General features: G+C 41.9%; 1 protein-coding gene across 1 annotated transcript; it reads left to right on the top strand.

Annotated features, from left to right (window-relative positions):
- Positions 1–6299: 6299 nt before the first annotated feature.
- On the top strand, positions 6300–9669 carry cited1 (Cbp/p300-interacting transactivator, with Glu/Asp-rich carboxy-terminal domain, 1). Its single transcript, XM_060924756.1, has 2 exons — positions 6300–6502; positions 8166–9669. The coding sequence occupies exon 2, from the start codon at positions 8179–8181 to the stop codon at positions 8644–8646; it is 468 nt and encodes a 155-aa protein (XP_060780739.1). The 5' UTR covers positions 6300–6502; positions 8166–8178; the 3' UTR covers positions 8647–9669.
- The last annotated feature ends 10257 nt before the right edge of the window (positions 9670–19926 follow it).

Here is a 19926-nt window from a genome sequence, read left to right on the forward strand (position 1 = left end):
GGAATACCTAGTATTCATGTAAAATCCAAGGTATTTCAGGTATTTGTTTGTTTGAAAAAAAGGAGGAATCCTCAGTGGAATCTGACTGAAGCAAAACACATTTTTGTAGCGTGTAGTTTAACCACTCGCCAAATGCGAGTTGTGAAATCTAATGGCGAGTAAAGATCGACAAAAACTCCTTCTGTGAGATGGTAACACTACCTGCTGCATCCTGATGTTAAAGTTCGACAAAAACTCCTTCCTCGCGTATGTTGGGGGCCGCCATTGCAAAATGAAAACAAGACCGGAAATGATGGGAATCGGTGAGTGTCAGCTTCAGGTGGGGCCGCCTGTGGGGAAAGATCGTTTTTATTAGACCAAATTACATAGAAAATCTATACTCGCACTTGCCAGATATCCTTTTTTGGGGCCTCAACTATTATGTGGGTGTCAGTCCTGCGCGCTTTGGTGTGGGCACCTGAAGGACTCTTGGGCGTGCTCTGGACTGCGTGCACGCCGAGCGGACTCTCGCACGCGCACTGCTAATGAGGCTCACCTGCACATGATCAAGAGGCATCAGCATGTCTATATAAAGACTGAGAAAATGCACGTTCAGTGCGAAGTATTACGGCACGTCAGCGTGCATTACCGAGCCTTATTCTCCTGTGTAGATTCCCTGGTTTTCCGATCCTGTTCTTCGTTGCTGTTTTTTTTTTTCTCAATCTTGTCGCACATATTGTCACCATGAATAAAATAATTGATGGTGTGTATGAAAAAGGCCTTGGACGAAATGGTCATTGGATGAAGTGTCCTGATCCCTTTCAGGAGCCAATCCAAGAAACAGGAGAAATTAAGAATGGCCAATCCACCTCACAGCATGAAGGAAATGGGAGAACTTGGAGGAAACTCATATAGACACGAGGAGAACATGTGAAACTCAACGGTAACCCAAGCTCAGGCTCAAACCGTGGACCCTGGCTACTGTGAGATGGTAACACTACCTGCTGCATCCTGATGTTAAACTTCTTTAGTGTTCTAAATAATGGCAAGTCCAAGTTTCTAGGGAAGAATTACAGTAGTGGGTTCCCGTTGCCTTCTACTGGATTATTTATAGAGGTTTTCTCTTCTCAACCATTCACACTCACGGGCAATTTAGAGTAGCCAGTTAACCTAACTGCATGTCTTTGGAATGTGGGGGAATTAAGCACCTTGAGGAAACCCACGCAGACATGGGGAGAACATGCAAACTCCACACAGAAACTCCAGACTGGGCTCGAACCCAGAACCTTCTTGCTGTGAGGTGACAGTGCAAACCACTACACCACCATGCCGCTCTGATGTCAAACATCCATCTATTATCCATAACCGCTTCTCCTGTGCAGAGTCGCAGGCAAGCTAGAGCCTATCCCAGCTGACTATGGACGAGAGGCGGGGTACACCCTGGACAAGTTACCAGGTTATCGCAGGGCTGACACTGAGACAAACAACCATTCACACTCATATTCACACCTACAGTCAATTTAAAGCCACCAATTAGCCTAACCTGCATGTCTTTGGACTGTGGAGGAAACCCATGCAGACACGGAGAGAACATGCAAACTCCACACTGAAAGGCCCCTGTTGGTCACTGGGCTTGAACCCAGAACATTCTTGCTGTGAGGCAACAGCGCTAAGCTGATGTCAAACAACTTCCCTTAATTTATGTACTGTACTATTCACTAGAGTAAGCCTGAAGACTTGACACTAATTGAATAAGTAGATATTACAGATAGGGGAATAATCATTTGTGAGAAAATAGAGACAGAAGAATTGACTTCTATGAAGGAGTAGAAGTAAGTAGGTAGATGTTGGAACTAATTTTGCAATGAGCAGAATGAAATTGGGATAGTTAAGGCAGGATCACTAAATTTGCCATTGTTGCTAAATTTAAATACTTATTTTGCACATTTATTGATTTTGTTGTATTTTACTTTTGAAATATTTTGCAATTTGCTGCTGTTCTTCCCCTTGTCTTAAATTTCCACACATATGTAAACCCACTGCCTAATGGCAGTTTGTTCTGCAGGTTGGCATTGTTTTGGCGCACACACACACACCAATTTGTTCGCACCTGCTCGTGCTTCTCTTTTGACTTCCCAACGGGTTTATGCAAAGTGCTCATCTGGCTCTATTACAGGCCAACAGCCTCTTACTCCCACACACATCCACTGTTTCTCTCTCACACAAGCTCAGTTATGCCCGATCAACAAATATTACAACATCCACTCTGTTTTCTTTTATGTGATGTTTGCTTTAAAAATGAAAAGAAATGCATTTGCCAAGAATCTGTCCTGATTGTGTGTGTGTGTGTGTCCCCTGTCCTGTGACTCATGTCTTGGGCGTTTACAAACCAACATTAAACTGTCTTTCTTATTTGCATCCCATGTCCCCAGAGGAGTAGCCTAAAGGAGACATCATTCTGTTCCTCATCTACATGTGAACTGTGTGGACTCCACGAGTCAAAGTGCCAGATGTAGGCTCAATCCCAAACGCCAGTGTGTGTGTCAGGAGAGTCCCTGATTCAAGTTAATGGTTGGTGAGGAAAAAATTGCTGCATTATGGGAATGCAGCCACTATCAAGAAATCTTGGTAGAACTGATTTGGTGCAGCTTAGATTTTTCTTTAAGTGTCTCTAATAATAACACCACTATAGACAGAGCAATTGGGACAGCGCCTAAAGGGCAAGATGATAATTAAATGACGCTTCCTGCAAGTTAACTATAAACTTTAGCAACAATTTTTAAATAGAAATACTGTCCTCTTTTATTTTTGGCTGGAACCAATTTCACTACCTGGACCCTGCATCCTCATTAGCTGACCCGTAATTTTGGATAACACTCTGCCCTGAATGTCAGGGGGCGTGTCTACAGGGCAAAAGAATCCTTGCCACCCCAGTTGCCACCCTAACTCCATGCAGTTCCTTAAGTTGATTAAAATCATTAGGCTATATAATACACTACCGTTCAAAAGTTTGGGGTCACCCAGACGATTTTGTTTTTTCCATGAAAAGTCACACTTTTATTTCCCACCATAAGTTGTAAAATGAATAGAAAATATAGTCAAGCCATTTTTCTGGCCATTTTGAGCATTTAATCGACCCCACAAATGTGATGCTCCAGAAACTCAATCTGCTCAAAGGAAGGTCAGTTTTATAGCTTCTCTAAAGAGCTCAACTGTTTTCAGCTGTGCTAACATGATTGTACAAGGGTTTTCTAATCATCCATTAGCCTTCTGAGGCAATGAGCAAACACACTGTACCATTAGAACACTGGAGTGAGAGTTGCTGGAAATGGGCCTCTATACACCTATGGAGATATTGCACCAAAAACCAGACGTTTGCAGCTAGAATAGTCTCATCTCATTATCTCTAGCCGCTTTATCCGTCTACAGGGTCACAGGCAAGCTGGAGCCTATCCCAGCTGACTACGGGCGAAAGGCGGGGTACACCCTGGACAAGTCGCCAGGTCATCACAGGGCTGACACATAGACACAGACAACCATTCACACTCTCATTCACACCTACGGTCAATTTAGAGTCACCAGTTAACCTAACCTGCATGTCTTTGGACTGTGGGGGAAACCGGAGCACCCGGAGGAAACCCACGTGGACACAGGGAGAACATGCAAACTCCACACAGAAAGGCCCTCGCCGGCCACGGGGCTCGAACCCGTGTGAGGCGACAGCGCTAACCACTACACCACCGTGCCGCCAGCTAGAATAGTCATTTAGCACATTAGCAATGTATAGAGTGGATTTCTGATTAGTTTAAAGTGATCTTCATTGAAAAGAACAGTGCTTTTCTTTCAAAAATAAGGACATTTCAAAGTGACCCCAAACTTTTGAACGGTAGTGTATCTAATAAGAACTATGGATCAGTTAGAAGGTTGATGCTAAGATGTGACCTATTTAAGAGCTATTCTGCAAATAAACATAATGAGATGCTGTTTATTATGTTTTTGTGCCCTTTCTGTAACCCCATATAGATAATAAACTGGACACCCCAGTGCCTGTGGGCTGGGGTAGTGTTTGGTACAGTCATAAAGACAAAGTAGAAAAAAAAGGAAAAATCCACTGTTATGAAGTGTTTTGCTGCTGCTTTGGATTAATAATCAGTGTGAATTAATTTTTTTTTAATTGATAGTTTTTGACTGGGTTATTCTTGGAGCCGTTGCTCTGTGTGTGTGTGTGTGTGTGTGTGTGAATAGCCAGCATCTGTCCACTTAACTCGCTTTCACAGCGGCCAAAGAGAAAACCCGGATAAGGCATTGGATTGGACTTTGAACCTGAAGTAAAAACACTATAGTATCCATTTACATCTGTATTGACATGTATTACTGTTTCATCATCATATTGTTTAATGTTGTAGGCCAATTCTTTCCTATAAAAAAATCATTATTAAAAATTTAAAACTCGCATACACAAACAACTATCAGCATCAGGACCACAAGGAGACGGCACATGCTCTACGTTTTAATAGCAATATTGGCCTTTTGCAACATTTATTCATTCATTCTTTTTCTATACCATTTATCCATTGCAGGTTGTGGGAGAGGGCGGCATGGTGGTGTAGTGGTTAGTGCTGTTGCCTCACAGCAAGAAGGTTCTGGGTTCGAACCCAGCGGCCGGCGATGGCTTTTCTGTGCGGAATTTGCATGTTGTCCGCATGGGTTTCCTCCGGGTGCTCCGGTTTCCCCCACAGTCCAAAGACGTGCAGGTTAGGTTAACTGGTGACTCTAAATTGACTGTAGGTGTGAGTGTGAATGGTTGTCTGTGTCTATGTGTCAGCCCTGTGATGCCCTGGTGACTTGTCCAGGGTGTACCCCGCCTTTCACCTGTAGTCAGCTGGGATAGGCTCCAGTTTGCCTGCGACCCTGTAGAACAGGATAAAGCGGCTAGAGATGATGAGATGAGATGGGTCGTGGGAGAGCTAGAGCCAATCCCGGCTGACTTTAGATGAGAGGCAGGGTACAACCTGGACAGGTCACAAATAACACGGTTCTCCGGCAGACAGCCGTTCACACTTAGTTGACCTAATCCACATGTCTTGGACTGTGGGGGAAACCCATACAGGCACGGGGTGAACATGCAAACTCCACACAGAAAGATTGGAACCCAGAATCTGCTTGCTGTGAGGCAGCAGTGTTAACCATTATGTCACCCTGCCCTTGTAATGTGTGCATTTATATTTCAGAAGGCTGCACTAGGGTGGAGGCATGGTGGTGTAGTGGTTAGCACTGTCGCCTCACAACAAGAAGGTTCCGGGTTCAAGCCCCATGGCCGACAAGGGTCTTTCTGTGTGGAGTTTGCATGTTCTCCCCATGTCTGTGTGGCTTTCTTCTGGGTGCTCTGGTTTCCCCCACAGTCCAAAGACATATAGGTTAGGTTAATTGGTGGCTCTAAATTGACTGTAGGTGTGAATGGTTGTTTGTGTCTCTGTGTCAGCCCTGCGATGACCTGGCGACTTGTCCAGGGTGTACCCCGCCTCTCACCTATAGTCAGCTGGGATAGGCTCCAGCTTGCCTGCGACCCTGTACAGGATAAACGGCTATGGATGGATGTAGTTTTAAGGCTATAACAATATGATTCACCGGTTTACCTTTTAATATATCCAGCCATCCATCATCTGTAGCTGCTTATCCTGTTCTACAGGGTCGCAGGCAAGCTGGAGCCTATCCCAGCTGACTATGGGCGAAAGGCGGGGTACACCCTGGACAAGTCGCCAGGTCATCACAGGGCTGACACATAGACACAGACAACCATTCACACTCACATTCACACCTACGGTCAATTTAGAGTCACCAGTTAACCTAACCTGCATGTCTTTGGACTGTGGGGGAAACCGGAGCAAACCCACGCGGACTACATGCAAACTCCACACAGAAAGGCCCTCGTCGGCCACGGGGCTCGAACCCAGACCTTCTTGCTGTGAAGCGACAGCGCTAACCACTACACCACCATGCCGCCTGGAGACACAACAATTGCGGTAAAATATGCAAATATCGATTCAGTGTGATTCCAAGTGAAAATTGTCGCTAATTTTATATTTTATCGCAATTGTTGTGTCTCCAACTAGTCGCAGACCAGTGAGGTACTACCCATAGGCTGCATTTAGTAACAATATGGAAAACCATTTTAAATAAAGGGACTGGAACTAATTAAACTGTTCATTGTGTTTCAGTCCAGTCCCAAGGATCCACTCCACATTAATGAGTCAACTCCAGTGAACGCACTCCTTTTGTGTATGTGTGTGTGTGTGTGTGTATTTAGGCTTAGTGCCTTTGATGGAGGAGCTGGACTCTGTGATATTGCAGAGAGACAAGTCTTCAGCAGGGCACAGACTGCACTTTGCATCTTTCACAGGAACTTATCAACGCATATGTGGGGTTTTCTTCCCCCCTTTCATTTATTTATCTTGCAGATATTTATTTATTTGATGACCAGCAGCCAGCCTTGAAACCAGACCCTGCTGACTTTTTCTCAAAGGTAAATTCTTACAAATAGAAAAAAAAGATCTGATGTTTATTTCTTACCCTTTCTGCTTCTGTATAGATTTGCCAGTTGGAGTTTGCAGCTTTATCAGATGGTTTGTTTTATTGAACCACAGAGCTTAATATGCTTTAATGTGCCAGAGTTTCTTTTTCAAGAGGTGTACAGTGAGTATGTTAAAGCTATAATAAGGTAAAATTAACAATTTCACTACATGTGTAACTTCATATTTTTATCCTGCTCCTGCTTGAAATAGTAAATGAATCAATTTTTCACTTTAATGTTTTGATTAAGCTTATATAGGCTAAAAGTTGTATCTGTACCAGTTGGGTGAATGAAACAAACTGATCTTTCAACTAACTTGTAACATAATTAGTTGTGTAACAGACACCACTAATGACTGGCTAATCCCAACCATTTCATTGGCTATTGATACTGAGAGAGAGAGAGAGAGGCTTGGCTAGGCTTGGCTTGGCTTGTAGTAGAGTAGTCCTTAAAACAATGTCTTTCTTGTGACATTACTGGCACAATGACTCGTTTCCTTTGGGAAAAGATCCTGCCATGCAGAATTACAAGAAATATAATGCAATGCATGTCACAAACCCCATCGCAATCAGTCAACACTTGTGTAGAAGTAAAATAATCTTGTCCGTAAAGTTATGTATTGTGTACTGTATGTTTAGGATTTTCACAGACAAGTAACTTTAAAAAACTTCCTCTTCTGGACCAACGCATCTCTTTGGTCGATGCAAATGAAGTTGTAGGCTTAACCATGTATGTAACTGCTTCCAGGCAATGAATAATGCACACTGTCTTATCATGAAGATCCTGAGCTGAATGCCCTACAGCTGTTGGCATCAGGAAGGGCTGATGAGATGAGCTTGTGTGGTTTTTTTTGTTTTTTTTTTTTCTTCTCCTTGCTAGAGGCCTGTTCCAGCTGCATGCCAGCCTTTCGCAATTATGTCTTCCCACTAAACATGAGCCTAAAGAGGAATGCAGGGAAATGGGGCCGTGTAAATGATTAAATGATTAAGTGCCTCAAAGTCAGCCTCATGACTCTCACACTCTGTGAGTGTTACAGGGTCACATGACTTCACTACCATATTCATAGGCTCATAAATGGTTCCCAGGCGTATTCAGCGTATTCATAATTCTGATTCTTAAAACCCCAGTTTGCTTGAACAGCTTCATGGCTGCCTCGTGACTAAAACACGGTGGTACAGGGTGTACGTTTTAATAGGTAGCTAACTTTTTTGTTCAAAAATTATTGCTGTACAAAGTATGCTACATTTAAAAAAAAAAAGGGTGGGTGGAGAGAATAAAAATAATTGGTCTGCTGTTGTTATTTCTACCAAATACCCCTTTTCATTGATCAAGGACTGGCAGTTATAATTTGCTGCCCATTAAGTGTGTACAGGTGCAGGTTAGTAACGACCAGATTTGACTGCCTGCTTTGGAATTTAGTTGATGAAGCATGATTTTATAAAAATTACTCAACTGACAAGCTTGCTTGTTGCTTAGCAAATGCATTCGGAGATGAAGAGGAATATTTCTGAACACGGCATTAACCAGGACTCTGGTTTAGGGTTAATCTGTGTTGGGGAAACCACTTTATAAGTACACTGGTTCACTATTTGCACAACATCTTTTTGTGTCACAGGTGTCACCAGGTAATGAGCTTACTGCTGCTGTCCAACTCCAGCATGAAGGACCGTGACTCTCTGACCCTGCTGCACTACACAAACTCTGGCAAAACGGGCCCACAGTACCCCCCTCCCAATCTCCATTCTTCTTCCCCAGGCCTCACCAAGTCTCAGCCCTTCTGTCTGCAGTCCAGCCAGCACCTCATAGCCTCCATGCAGCTGCAGAAACTCAACAGTCACTATCAGAGCCTGGCTGCTTCTTCTACAGTCTCTTCTGGATCCAACAGAGGATTTGGCACTGCTTCAATGAGTCCAGCACAAATCCCTGGCCCTGGCATGGCTCAAGGGTCTGGGATCATAGATTCTGATCCGGTGGATGAGGATGTCTTGATGTCTCTGGTAGTGGAGCTGGGTTTGGACAGGGCTAATGAACTTCCAGAACTGTGGCTGGGCCAGAATGAGTTTGACTTCATATCAGATGTACCTGCTGGGTGCTGACCACCTAAAAGAAAGTCCCCAATCAATTTTTGGCTGCCTTTCTTTTCTTTTTTTTGCACCTGAGACACTGTTGGATGGCTTATGAAAATGTGAGGTTTTTTTTGAAGATTCCCCCCCCCAGTTTGTAAAAACACTTCTTCTAGTTCAAGCTGCAGAGGAAGAAGTGACTGCACTCACAATCAAGACTACTTGGACAGTTGAAACTAAAATACGGTAACTCTCTTGCTATTCACGTTGATGTCTTGCTTGTTCTAATCCTTTCTAAGCTCTGGTTTCAAAGTGGTGCAAGAATTTCTCCCAAGTCACCAGACATGGAGTTAAGTCTTAAGCTTCACACACGGACTAGACCTCCAACATGACCACTACCAGACGTGTTTTTTTTTTTTTAAACTTCATGTTCACCACCTACAATAAAATTTGTGAATCCACAGAACATTTCTTCTGAAAGACGAGACATTCATGTGGTCTCTAGTGTATTGACTTCATCTTTTGCCACCTGCCATCTGTGTGTTCTCTCCATACGAGCAGCCAGGTGGTGGTTCTGTTCTGTAATGGAAGGTGATCCTGAAACCAGCATGCATTTTCCAAAATGCATGTCATCGCAAGACTCCTTTCCACTGGGGTAACCTGATCTATCGGACACTTTTCCATGGTTAAATATATTAATGATGGACGTGTCCAGTTCCTCCGCTGGTAGCCTCACTTTAAGCCTACAGATTGTGAACAGCAGAAACTCGACAGATTATTTCAAGCAAACTAAATAGTTTAGAGTATGAACCCTACTACAGAAGCACTATATTTGTACATGTTTAATCAAGGGTTTGTTTTTGTTTCGTATAAGAATAGAAGAAATGTTAGAAAGATCTAAGAGACTCTGCTGTCATGTTGTTCTTTAGCGTTAACTAATGCAGACCTGTGTTGATAAAATAATGGAGTAATCTCTTTTTTGGTTTAACAGTCCTGAATGAATCATAAGTGATTGTGTATTTTTTTTTTTTTTTTTTTTTAGCACTTTCCTTTCACCTGGTGTATTTTTCTACAAAAGATGTGATTACTGTTATATTTAAATAAGCGTACTCTGCTATTTTGTTTTTCAAAATTATACATTAATAAAAACAATTAAAACATTTACTCTGCCGTGTGTAATTGATCACTTCTGATGAGAACAGGATTGAGAAGGGACCTGGAATAAGAGGCCCATCAGAAAATGGCCAAATTTCACACTTTTTTTTTTTTTTTTTTTTTTAATGGTCCATCAGCACACCCTCTGAGATGATGAGTGTGATGTAACAGAATTGTGATTAGATCATGATTTAAAATGTGAAGTTTTTACTATTCCAGCTAATTAATGTTTCTTAGTGTGCTTGAGTGAGTTTTAAAACAGGGTCACCTGAAGTTTCAAGAAGTCTAAATGAGTTTCTGCATTGTTTTTGACCAACTGCTGAAGTATTTAAAGATAATTAATACAAATAAGAAATCTGGGCTGCTGCTTTTAAAATATTCCACATCAGTCCCCCCCCCCTCCCTTTTTTTTTTCTTTATTAAATTGTCCTGTCTCATCCCTACCACCAACTAAGGCACTAATTACCATAGAGGAAATTTTCCTTCAGTTCCACCTGGAGTTAAAGTTTACAAGTTTCCAGTTAAACTCTACTGCCACCTAGCGGACACTATTGAATCTTCCACATCCAATAGTGGTGTACTGTGGGGAAACCAGCCAGCTATTCACTTAATAGCCAGTGTTTACACACCAAAAAACAAAGCACAAAGAAAATAGTAGTTCACTCACTGAAATATTTAAATAATATTGGCTGGCTTTTTTTTTTTTGTGGTCCATCAGATATATCCCATTCAGCTAGCATAATACTGAACAAGTCAAAGATGAGTGCAATATCATGCTAGCTGAATGGAATATATCTGATAGACCACAGGAAAAAAAAAAGCCAGCCAATATTATACTTTTTTTAATTAAATATTTATTGAGGATGCCAACGTCGGAGTGATTTACAGAAGGGTCCTTGAAATAAAGAAATTAAATATAAACTATAGAAGTAATATAAAATATGAAAAACTGACAGGGAAAACCCCCAGGTCTAATCAAAATCAATCTCATCTCTAGCCGCTTTATCCTGTTCTACAGGGTCACAGGCAAGCTGGAGCCTATCCCAGCTGACTACGGGCGAAAGGCGGGGTACACCCTGGACAAGTCGCCAGGTCATCACAGGGCTGACACATAGACAACCACTCACATTCACACCTACGGTCAATTTAGAGTCACCAGTTAACCTGTATGTCTTTGGACTGTGGGGGAAACCGGAGCACCCGGAGGAAACCCACGCGGACACGGGGAGAACATGCAAACTCCGCACAGAAAGGCCCTCGCCAGCCACGGGGCTCGAACCCAGACCTTCTTGCTGTGAGGCGACAGTGCTAACCACTACATCACCATGCCGCCCATCAAAATCAATAAAACAGAAAAAAAAATCTGACTAAAGCACAATAGACAAAATGTCAAGAGTTAATTAATATCACACTACTAATTTTACTAGAAAACTATATTCCTGAGACCTTTTTAAAGTTTACTTAATGATGTCTCTTCCCTTAATGTCTTCTCTAATTTGTTCCAGTCATTTACAGCAAAATTTTTTGGATGTCCACAGGCCCCAGTTTATACTAACTGCTGTTTTTCGAATATTACTGTTGAATCTCGTGTTATAGTTGTGATGGTCTTTATTAAAATTAATATTAAACTTATGAGCAAACAGCTGATTTAGGCATTTGTAAATGAAAACTCTATGTTTGGCACATCTTCGGCTAAGCGGTACCCACTTAAGATTTTTTAAGGCCTCCGTTCCTGACGAAGGAAAAGGTAAATCTAAGATTATATGTGCTGCTTTATTGTGGAGAACTTGAAGTTGTGCCATAAGAGTAGAATTCCCCCTATCACCCCCATATGATGTCAGCGTAGTCGAAAATAAAATATAGCTGTTAAAAAAACAATATCCAGGCCTCTTTAATTCGCCTGAGAAGATCCAACTTCTTATTTTTGGACAAATGTCTTCTTGGAAGCGAATATTTCTTTAAAAATCATGCAAATGGCCAATAACAATCTTTGAAAGTTTTTTTTAAATATACAATTTCTTTCTCATTGCCAGTGATCTTCATATCAATATACTCACCTTCCAGCCGGTGTAGCGTTCATCAGTAGTGTTAGCGAAGGCCAATGCTAGCACAGTCAAGCCAGTGCTATTGAGAGCCAAGTCAAGTTTATTTGTATAGCACTTTTAACAAGAAACATTGTCGCAAAGCAGCTTTACAGAATTTGAACGACATTAAAACATGAGCTAATTTTATCCCTAATCCATCCCCAATGAGCACACCTGTGGTGATGGTGGCAAGGGAAAAACTCCCTCAGACGACATGAGGAAGAAACCTCGAGAGGAACCAGACTCAAAAGGGAACCCATCCTCATTTGAGCAACAACAGACAACATGACTATAACATTAACAGTTTTAACATGAAGTCAGTTTCGTTGATGTTATAAACTCTTTATTGATGGAAACTTGAGTGCAAAACTGTTCATGACAACTGCAGTCCGAAAGTAAGCAAGTCACCTGTAGTCCTCAGCCATAAAAGCATTACTGTAAGTGTCCAGAGCGTCCTCCAGGTGTGACTTTCAACTGTCCACATGGGGCCGTTCTCCACAGGAGCGATGCGATGAGACTCCAACCAGACACAGGGCACCAGGATGGATCAGACAGGTCCGAAGAGCAGAAGAGGTCAGCACCTCGATCCCAGGACCGACATGTAACTCAGAGGGACAGATTTGGGGAGGGAGAGAGAGAGAGAAAACACAGGTTGTTAGGTATGCCCAATGTCACCTGAATAAGTAGGAACAGTATACATATTGCACTGAGTACAAGCAGAGACTCCGGCAACTAACTCATCTCATCTCATTATCTCTAGCCGCTTTATCCTTCTACAGGGTCGCAGGCAAGCTGGAGCCTATCCCAGCTGACTACGGGCGAAAGGCAGGGTACACCCTGGACAAGTCGCCAGGTCATCACAGGGCTGACACATAGACACAGACAACCATTCACACTCACATTCACACCTACAGTCAATTTAGAGTCACCAGTTAACCTAACCTGCATGTCTTTGGACTGTGGGGGAAACCGGAGCACCCGGAGGAAACCCACGCGGACACGGGGAGAACATGCAAACTCCGCACAGAAAGGCCCTCGCCGGCCCCGGGGCTCGAACCCGGACCTTCTTGCTGTGAGGCGACAGCGCTAACCACTACACCACCGTGCCGCCCCGGCAACTAACTATGACCGCATAACTTAAAGGGGAGAGCCGGAAGGTAACACAGGCATGAGGGAGCCCCGGGACATAAAGCAGCAGCCACTACACCGTCAACAAACTTGAGTGAGCAAGCGAGTGGGGACTGACAGCATCCATACATCCCAGTTTACCAAAACACTCTGTCTGAGGATCCTCCAGATCTACACCTTTACCTCATAAACACCATTAACACAAGGCTTGACTAAACAGATGTGTTTTCAGCCTGGAGCAAGTACTGTAGCACAGGCTAACAACCGAGAAACTAAGATTTCTATCTCCAGACTCTTCTTCCACTCACGCTCACTACAGTATTTTTCACTCAGACCTAAGTATTCATTTCCCTATATAATTTACTTAGTTACTTTTAAAATAAACATCGACAACTACACACAACAGCGTGACCTTGCAGCCAAAATTCTCTCAAAATCTTCCACTTTTAACGACGTCGTAAACCTGGTGGCCATGTTTTTTTTTTTACAAATTGTCACAGTCACTCACTAGCACGGAAGTTTTACGTCTCTAACGTGTCTCTTTTCCAGTTATTCAATGTCCATTGGTATGTTTTGTCTTGTAAATATGCATGAAGAATCTCTAATGAAGTTTTGGTAGGCTTTCAGGTGTTCAGCACGTCTTTAGTTTCAGTTTTCAGTTTATTTATTTAGTGCTTAATTATAGCATAGCTAATCTTAGCAGTAGCACTGGATCAGCCTCGTCTTTTCTCTTTCCCGGCAGACAAAGAAATGCTTCTGCACATGTGCAGCAGAAAAGTTTTGTCACTGGATATTCGCATCAGCTCCGACATGTGAAGTCATGTTGTCTTGACAACATGCAATATTGTACGCTCATTCTCTATTGGGTAGAGTAGCATAATACACGTAGGATAAGTGATATGCGAACAATATTACATGCTATCGAACCAAATGAATGAAACCCACTAAAAGGGAATAGAACACGTTTTTATTCCATGGAAAAAGTGTCCTGTGTGTATAATAATATACATTAACACATGTATAGACGACACACATTGCAGTACATCACCTTACAATAGATAACACATTGAAGATAAAAATTTGGCATGGTCAGCTTTCATATGAAGCAGAGAAGACAAACACGAATGTAGCTATGAGGAAAGAGGTCAGACATGCAGGCCATCATTTACAGATAAGCCACTGACCCACTTTATCTTCTATCATTAACACAAAGCTGTTCTGTCCCACTGCCTGGTATTTCCTGAATGAGATTGTTATTCATAAAGAAGAGATATCTGTCCAAAAATAAAACCTGTTACACGTTAAACCACTAGTTTGATGTATCTGAGGCAAGGTGAAGCCATAAATATACATAGACTATTTTTAAAAAATCTCAAAATGAAATTCAACACACTTCCTCTTATTTATTTATTTACTTACACCCAGCTCACATCAGACAAAGTGCACATTTTGAGTCATGTTTTCAGCAGGTGATGCAAAATATCACAATCTTTCCGACACACTTCACCCTTGATTCATTCAAGAGCAGACAGCATACGTAGGCACATATACTGGGCAGTGTTTATTTCTGGGCAGTGTTCATTTCTCAGTGTTTGTAGATAGGAGATAAAGACTGTCCTACTTGATTCCTGGATAAATTTGAAGGCAGGATCAAACATGTCCTTCTCTAAAAGAGCAATGTAATCGTTCTAGTGGTCGTCTATAATGGTACAATATAATAATAATAATAATAATAATAATAATAATAATAATAATATACTTTCCTGAAATGTTATATAAAACAAAAGGGCAATGAAAATATCTGCAGAACTAAGGTCAAACTTTGCAGCATGTGTCCATTCATTAAGTCTGTCCTTTTTTCTTTTCTTTTTTTTTGCACTTTTATAGTTTCTGAGTACAGAATGAGCCTGAACATATTTTATCCCTTATGTTCAGTTCATTACACCATTCAGTGTTGTGAATTTATAGAAATACAGTCATCATTACATTTAAAATATCATATTTTAATGGCAAGTGTGTGTGTACAGGTGGGATCAGACATAAGAGACAGGACAGGAGAACATTTACATATAGCACATTTAAGAAGACCTTTATTATCCCACAGTGGGGAAATTTCCTGTTTGCAGCAGCACAGTGGATAGCAGCAGAAGAGGACATATCAAGCCACACAAGTAAAAAAAAATTACACACACACATATATATATATATATATATATGATGTTGTAGTGGTTAGCGCTGTCGCCTCACAGCAAGAAGGTCCGGGTTTGAGCCCCATGGCCGGCGAGGACCTTTCTGTGGGGAGTTTGCATGTTCTCCCCGTGTCCGCGTGGGTTTCCTCCGGGTGCTCCGGTTTCCCCCACAGTCCAAAGACATGCAGGTTAGGTTAACTGGTGACTCTAAATTGAGCGTAGGTGTGAATGTGAGTGTGAATGGTTGTCTGTGTCTATGTGTCAGCCCTGTGATGACCTGGCGACTTGTCCAGGGTGTACCCCGCCTTTCGCCCGTAGTCAGCTGGGATAGGCTCCAGCTTGCCTGCGACCCTGTAGAAGGATAAAGCGGCTACAGATAATGAGATGAGATATATATATGATGTTGTAGTGGTTAGCGCTGTCGCCTCACAGCAAGAAGGTCCGGGTTCGAGCCCCATGGCCGGCGAGGGCCTTTCTGTGGGGAGTTTGCATGTTCTCCCCGTGTCCGCGTGGGTTTCCTCCGGGTGCTCCGGTTTCCCCCACTGTCCAAAGACATGCAGGTTAGGTTAACTGGTGACTCTAAATTGACCGTAGGTGTGAATATGAGTGTGAATGGTTGTCTGTGTCTATGTGTCAGCCCTGTGATGACCTGGCGACTTGTCCAGGGTGTACCCCGCCTTTCACCCATAGTCAGCTGGGATAGGCTCCAGCTTGCCTGCGACCCTGTAGAACAGGATAAAGCAGCTAGAGATAATGAGATGAGATGAGATATATATATAAGTAGATGAAACACATTTATTGCACATATCAGATGGTCATAATTGCAAAAGATAAAACAGAAAAAAATAGAAAACAATGCAACAACTATCGACAGACATACATATATGAGTCTACTGTGAGCAGTAGTTTTCCTTACTACTCCAACCCAGATCATCTCATCTCATCTCATCTCATTATTTCTAGCCGCTTTATCCTGTTCTACAGGGTCGCAGGCAAGCTGGAGCCTATCCCAGCTGACTACGGGCGAAAGGCGGGGTACACCCTGGACAAGTTGCCAGGTCATCACAGGGCTGACACATAGACACAGACAACCATTCACACTCACATTCACACCTACGGTCAATTTAGAGTCACCAGTTAACCTAACCTGCATGTCTTTGGACTGTGGGGGAAACCGGAGCACCCGGAGGAAACCCACGCGGACACGGGGAGAACATGCAAACTCCACACAGAAAGGCCCTCGCCGGCCACGGGGCTCGAACCTGGACCTTCTTGCTGTGAGGCGACAGCGCTAACCACTACATCACTGTGCCGCCCCAACCCAGATCATCTAAGTAATATTTTGAACATGATTTAAAAAAGAAATAAAATAAAATGCTTGTTAGAGAAGTACAGCAAACAGAACATAAGTGTTTAGGATGACATACAGCATGGCTACTTATGAAAGAAATAACTAATCTGCCACAAAATATTGATTTTAAATTATTTTACTGATTTAAAAATGATTTTATTGCTTCTACTAATCTTGTGGTCTATAGCAGCAGTCTATTATACAAATCAACAGACTGCTACACAAAAATAGCAGAGTGTAGAATGCCCAAATTGACCAATCAGAATTGAGTATTCAAATGAGCCGCATAATAATTAAGGGATTGATTGATTGATTGATTGATTGATTGATTGATTGATTGATTGATTGATTGATTGATTGATTGATTCCAAACAGTAAAGAAAAAATAAAAATAAAAAATGCAATAATCAAAACATAGTCATGAACAAATTGGATAGCGTAGCCACAAGGCAGTAACATAATAATGTTCGGAAAGGATTAGGAAGAAGTAAATAACTTATCAAATCCTAACCCTTTATACCACCGCTAATCAAACGTCACTTTCCGCCATAATAAAAATATATATAAAAGAAAACAAAAGCAACAAACAAAAAAGAAAACATACCAACATACCAACATGGTATAATATAGAATAAATCAATCATATATACAGATACTTAGTATGTTATACATATATACACACATACAATACATATATACAGTACATACATATACACATATACATACACATCCATACATACACAGACACCCATAATATAATATATATATATATATATATATATATATATATATATATATATATAAAATATGCATAATTATATCACACACAATACTCATTATGATATAAATATATATCCGTACGTACCCATACATGCATATATACACTTATATTATCAATAGAATGTTATTGTAATGGGATAACATACAGAGCAGGCCGTTACTGCAAAAATAAACCCCGATAGGGTGATACACAGCTACTTAGGAAAGAAAATCAATAATTTGACACAAAATATTGATTCAAAAATTATTTTATTGCTTTAAAAAAATCAATCTGCACAGTGGTGTAGTGGTTAGCACTGTCACCTCGTAGCAAGAAGGTTCCAGGTTCAAACCTCACCACACTTTTCTGTATGGAGTTTGCATGTTCTCCTCATGTCTGCGTAAAATAACCAGACACTGGGGTTCTAAAAGATGGTGCATACTTAGTGCCAGTCCCAAGCCTGGATAGATTGGGGAGGGTTGTGTCAGGAACGACATCCGGTGTGAAACCTATGCCAAATCAAATATGCAGAACAGATCTGCTGTGGCGACCCCTAACAGGAGCAGCTGGAAGAAGAAGAAAAGTGATTTTGCTGCTTGTGCTAGTGACGTGGCCCATAGAAACACAGTTTGTTGTACTTTACAACATTCTGTTATAAAGAAATAACAGACCAAGAAATGCCATAATTGACCAATCAGAATCGAGTATTCAAATGAGCCGCATAATAAAAACAATTATACAACGCTTGGTTCTGGTCCACGAATCTGATTGGTTGAGCAACGTTTCAAGAGTTCTAACATTTCACATCAGGGCCCTGGCGTGGTTCCACACTGTGTGTATCACTCCGTTCATCTGTGTCCTCTATGTTAAATTCCACTTCCTAGTTAGAAATGGTCGTTGCAAGTGATACTTTTCAAGAATAGAACTTTTTGAAAATATGAAAGCTCGTCAGTTCAAGATGAAAATGATGAAGGGAAACTAATTTTACCTGAAGCACCTTTAACTGGAATGTACAAATCAATATGAGCTAGCCAGCTAGCCGCCGGGTGATAAGAGCGTAATGTGAGGGTGGCGTCTTCGTGATCTTTTTCCGCGAATGGAGCAAAAATAAACAAAATATTTGGTCATATTGTGTCTGAAATGTCACTTTTACTTGTGACACTAATTTCTTGTTTATGTAACTGTTGTATAAAAGCAATATCACACTTGAGGTCGTACTGAATATCAGCACGTCTGTGTATCTACAGCACTCCGTCTCCTGTGATATCTCATCTCATTATCTCTAGCCGCTTTATCCTGTTCTACAGGGTCGCAGGCAAGCTGGAGCCTATCCCAGCTGACTACGGGCGAAAGGCGGGGTACACCCTGGACAAGTCGCCAGGTCATCACAGGGCTGCCACATAGACACAGACAACCATTCACACTCACATTCACACCTACGCTCAATTTAGAGTCACCAGTTAACCTAACCTGCATGTCTTTGGACTGTGGGGGAAACCGGAGCACCCGGAGGAAACCCACGTGGACACGGGGAGAACATGCAAACTCCGCACAGAAAGGCCCTCGCCGGCCATGGGGCTCGAACCCGGACCCTCTTGCTGTGAGGCGACAGCGCTAACCACCACACCACCATGCCGCCCTCCTGTGATATTGCTTAAACAATTTAATCTTTAAAACACATTTCTTTAAATTGTTGACTGCTGTAAATAATTACAAATCTTCGAGTTTAGGTTCAAATTTTAGTTCTAACATACACTCACTGGCCACTTTATTAGGAACACCTACCCACCTGCTGTTTTATGCGGTACTCTAATCAGCCGATCCCCTTGACAGCAGCACAGTGCATCAAATCATGCAGATACAAATCAGGAGCTTCAGTTAATGTTCACTTCAAACATCAGAATAGGGAAAAATTGTGATCTCAAAGTGTGACTTTCACTGTGGCGTGGGTGTTGGTTTGAGCCAGATGGACTGGTTTGAGTATTTCAGAAACTGCTGATCTCCTGGGGTTTTCACACAACAGTCTCTCGAAGTTACACAGAATGGTGCGAGAAACAAAAAACACTGAGTGAGTGAGTGACAGTTCTGTGTCACCTTTTTGATAAGAGAGGTCAGAGGAAAATGGCCAGATTGGTTTGAGCTGCCAGGAAGGATATAGCAATTCATAGCAACTCTTTACAGCCGTGGTGAGCAGAAAAACATCTCAGCATGCAACAGCAGAAGACCACATTGGGTTCCACTCCTCCCAGCCAAGAACAGGAATCTTAGAATCAAAATAAGTTCCTACAAGTGTTGCCAGGCAAAACAAACCTCGCCTGGTAGCACTTATGATGAATATGAAGGAAGATACAGGTATCGCGAAAAAAAAGGTACCCTAGGGGTGCATGTTACTACTGCTTATAAATAAAACTGTTTTCTGATGCCATGTCCACACAATAAATATAGCATACGGTATATTTACTCTATGAGGCAGTAGCCACAAAACTGAAGCATAATCCAAAAATGAACAATTTAAAAATCACAGAAGTAAAATATACCAAGTGTCTGTACTTTCGAAACTGAAACCTCCTAACCGAGGCTGACATACACATCTTGTTGCCATGACCCAAACTCTTATTTCCCGGAAATGGCCCGGCACTAGAGCTC

Source organism: Neoarius graeffei, chromosome 1, assembly GCF_027579695.1.
Source record: "Neoarius graeffei isolate fNeoGra1 chromosome 1, fNeoGra1.pri, whole genome shotgun sequence".
NCBI lineage: Eukaryota > Metazoa > Chordata > Actinopteri > Siluriformes > Ariidae > Neoarius > Neoarius graeffei.

Excerpts from the sequence above, each read along its gene's own strand:
- cited1 (XM_060924756.1), top strand. The coding sequence starts at position 8,179 with ATGAGCTTACTGCTGCTGTCCAACTCCAGCATGAAGGACCGTGACTCT.